The sequence below is a fragment of the Lycorma delicatula genome, chromosome 1, assembly GCF_047948215.1.
Source record: "Lycorma delicatula isolate Av1 chromosome 1, ASM4794821v1, whole genome shotgun sequence".
Classification (NCBI taxonomy): domain Eukaryota; kingdom Metazoa; phylum Arthropoda; class Insecta; order Hemiptera; family Fulgoridae; genus Lycorma; species Lycorma delicatula.
Genome location: NC_134455.1, coordinates 112,283,577 through 112,287,164, shown reverse-complemented (window position 1 = coordinate 112,287,164; position 3,588 = coordinate 112,283,577). Strand labels below are relative to the sequence as shown.

At 43.8% G+C, this 3,588-nt stretch overlaps 1 protein-coding gene across 1 annotated transcript; it reads left to right on the top strand.

Annotated features, from left to right (window-relative positions):
- Positions 1–1,786: 1,786 nt before the first annotated feature.
- LOC142317600 (uncharacterized) lies at positions 1,787–2,185 on the top strand. Its single transcript, XM_075354156.1, has one exon. The coding sequence runs from the start codon at positions 1,787–1,789 to the stop codon at positions 2,183–2,185; it is 399 nt and encodes a 132-aa protein (XP_075210271.1).
- The last annotated feature ends 1,403 nt before the right edge of the window (positions 2,186–3,588 follow it).

Below are 3,588 nucleotides of genomic sequence, written 5' to 3'. Positions count from 1 at the left end.
TCCTAATATCTCCTGTACTATAAGTCCTACATCCAAATTTCCTAGTAATAAATACATTTCATAACTTTTTCTATCCCCTGACCCCCCAAAAAACACCCCCCAAAATTTTTGACACCTTTTTTGGATTGATACATTTTACCTCCCCCCGACCCACCAAATTTTGGGGACCCTATTTTGGCGAGTGAGTACTCATTAGATGCGGAATTGTCCCCTGAGTGCAACGGTGTACAATTTGTAGAATCCGCTTTCAACGGAATATATGTCCACGCAAAGCGCTGGAACTTCCAGAAATGTTGGTACGAAAAAGGCGACGGAACCAAAAAGCAAGAAGAGAGTAAGACAAGGCTCCTCAGAGGAAGAGGAATCAAACCCGAACAGTCTGGGTAATATTACCTACCAGTTAGGTCTGTTAATGATGACATTGAAACAACACATGGGACCTGGCCTCTCCAGATATATCGGAGAGCATGAACAGGAGTTGAAGAAGATTTATATAGGGCTGAAGGCTTTGACGGAGATGTCTCCCCCATTAACCGTAATAACCCAAGCTACCCAGACGGACTTGGAAGTAACTGAGGATAACGTTGAAACAATACTTTCAGGGAAAGTTACTGATGATCAATTGATAAATCTGCTGCCTAAACGCTGGCCAGATTCGTTAAGATACAAGATAAACACTGTTACAGAGTTACCCAGCGAGGTGAGTGATATATGTAATATCAAAGATTTAAGGAGAAATAACACAAATGAGGATGCAGAGACACAGATTCCGAAATATTCGACTGGTGATATACTAAGGGAAGAAATTTCGGTAATTGGTGCACAAAAAGTCGAAGTTCAAAGGTGTAAATATAAGGTCTATTATGACTCTAGAGATACAGAGAAAAAGACAATGATGCATATACTACAGGCGATCAGAAAGATATGTGCACAGTCACCAAAGATAGCGTTCATTTTGCCAAATAATAGTATTGGCAATTATGCTAAGAAAATCCTATCGTATTTACATAAGGATAGCACAGAACCGGTGAAAGTCCTAACGTTGCATACTGGCCCTAAAAGTGATCAGTCTAGATCAGGACAAGTCCATATTAAGAAGGCCACGCCGCCGGCGGAAGATAGCCGGACGGTGATAGTTAAAGCAGCGGGCAAATCCTATGCGGATCTGCTAAGGTCTATGAAAGCCGCTATAGATAACGAGGACGCAAAGGACGTGTTATCTTTGCGAAAAGGTAGAAATAACGAACTACATGTCCGAATTCAGGGTGCGCAATAAGGTATAGAATTTACTAATACACTAAGAGATAAAGCGGCAGATCTACAGGTAGATTTGAGATCGCGAGCTAGTAGGCGAACGATCGTACATATTAGAGATGAAGACCTCGAGACCTCGAAACAAGAAATTATGACAGCGGTTGTGAACAGAGTTGGCAGTGATGAGGAGGTAAAGATATCATCCATCAGGACGCCGAGACCCAAAATGTTACAGTTATCACCTCGTATAGGGCTGCCTGTAAGCTGGTGGAACAAAGGTTGAGGATTGGCTGGGTAAATTGTCAGGCATATATTAGGGAATCAGAGGAAAAGTGCTTCAGATGCTGGAATACTGGACATCGTAAACATGAGTGGAAGGGCCCTGACAGAATGGATCTCTGCTTCAATTGTGGAGGCAGAGACCACAAGATTGCTGAATGCCGGGAGCATAGTAGCTGCCTGGATTGTGGGAGCCAAGAACACCGCACCGGAGGCTGGGGGTGCTCAAAACACTTAAATGCTTAGGGTGATAATGGTTAATGCAAACAGAAGAACCATGTCTCATGATTTGGTTAGTGAACTGGTCATAGAGCAAAGGGCTGATTTACTGATAATCACGAAGCTGAAAAAGTACGTTGTTGCTAGATCAGGCTGGATGGTGGGTACAGATGGTGACGTGGCAATTATGGATGTATGTGGCAGGATAGCATGGAGATTGACGTCCAGATCTGGAGGCATGTTGGCGGTGGAGTCGGATTCAACACTAGCGATTGGTGCCTATGTGTCTCCAAACTGTAACATACATGAATTTACTAGAAGACTAGACATAATACAAGGAGTAGTAAATAACGCTAGGAAGAAAGTCATTATTCTAGGAGATTTCAATAGTAAAGCGATTGCAGCAGGGAGCGCATACACCAATCAGAGGTGAGATCCTTACGGATATGATGGCAGCAGTTAGCTGCCATTCTGTAAATGATGGCACCCCTACATATGAGGCGAGAGGACAATCGTCAGTCTTAGACTTAGCAATCATAGACGATAGATGGAGTAGGGAACACTGGAACTGGCGAGTGTTACCACATGATGTGGCGAGTGACCAACATGCCACTATGATTACTATAAAAGGCTCAGACTATGTGACTAGAGAGAAAATGCCCTATAGTAGTTTTACAACGGAACAGATTGAGATCATAATCGATAGAGCGGCCGAAAGGATTATCAACATAGAGAATCTGACACCAGTTGCCCTGACTAACGTTATAAGAGAGGAAATGGGCAGAGTAGCTCACAGAAGAGCTAATAGACACTCAGTGTATTGGTGGAATATGGAGATTGAAACACTGAGAGGGCTCCTACAATCGCGCAGAAGAAGGAAGCAGAGACTCAGAATGCGAGGCGGAGAGGAGTACGAGGAGGCATCTCTGGCTTATATAGAGACCAGATGGGCCTTAAACAAAGCTATTCGTATGTCTAAGAAAAAAAAAAATGGCACAGACTCTGCGAGGAGTTAGACGGAGACCCCTGGGGACAGGCATACAAAATAATCACCAAGCGATTTGGAAGGCGTCTGCCTGTATTAAATAATGAGCAGGTAGAACAACAAATTAATGAGCTATTCCCCGGTAGAGTAGAAACTGCAGGAAATGTTATAGATTGCGAACCCAGACGCTTCACGTTCTCTGAACTGCACTTGGCTGTAGCACAACTGGGTAATAGGAAGAGCCCGGGTCCGGACGGAATTCCAGCGGCACTCCTTAAAGAGCTGATAAAGAGAATTCCTTATAGAATGCTTGATGTTGCCAGCCATGGATTAGAAAACAAGACATTTCCAGGAATCTGGAAGGAATCTAGGTGTTTACCCCAAAAGGCACAAATGACAATGGAGACCCTTTATACAGACCATTGAGTCTTTTAAATACCATGGCGAAGGTAGTGGAGAAGATGCTCGCTGGCCGAATCTTTAATGAACTTGAGAAAGGAATAGGCATTAATGGAAATCAGTTTGGATTCATGAAGGGTCATTCGACGATACAGGCGGCGACAAAGGTGATCAACTGGGCTAAGGATACTAGGAGCGGCACATGGAGAACGAGGCGTATCCCCTTATTCATAGCTTTAGATGTAAAAAATGCATTCGGTTCTATCAAGTGGGAATGAATAAATAGGGCATTAGTGGAAAAAGGTATCAGTCCTTATTTAAGAAGGCAGATTGGGTAATACCTCTCAAATAGAGAATGCTTGGTGGACACGCAGAGCGAGTGCCTTCGTTTCAATATTCATGGTGGTGTGCCATAGGGCTCTGTACTGGGACCCCTTGCTCGGGATACTGGC

What these genes read in the sequence shown, in the direction of transcription:
- LOC142317600 (XM_075354156.1), top strand. Translation starts at nt 1,787, where the DNA reads ATGGTTAATGCAAACAGAAGAACCATGTCTCATGATTTGGTTAGTGAA.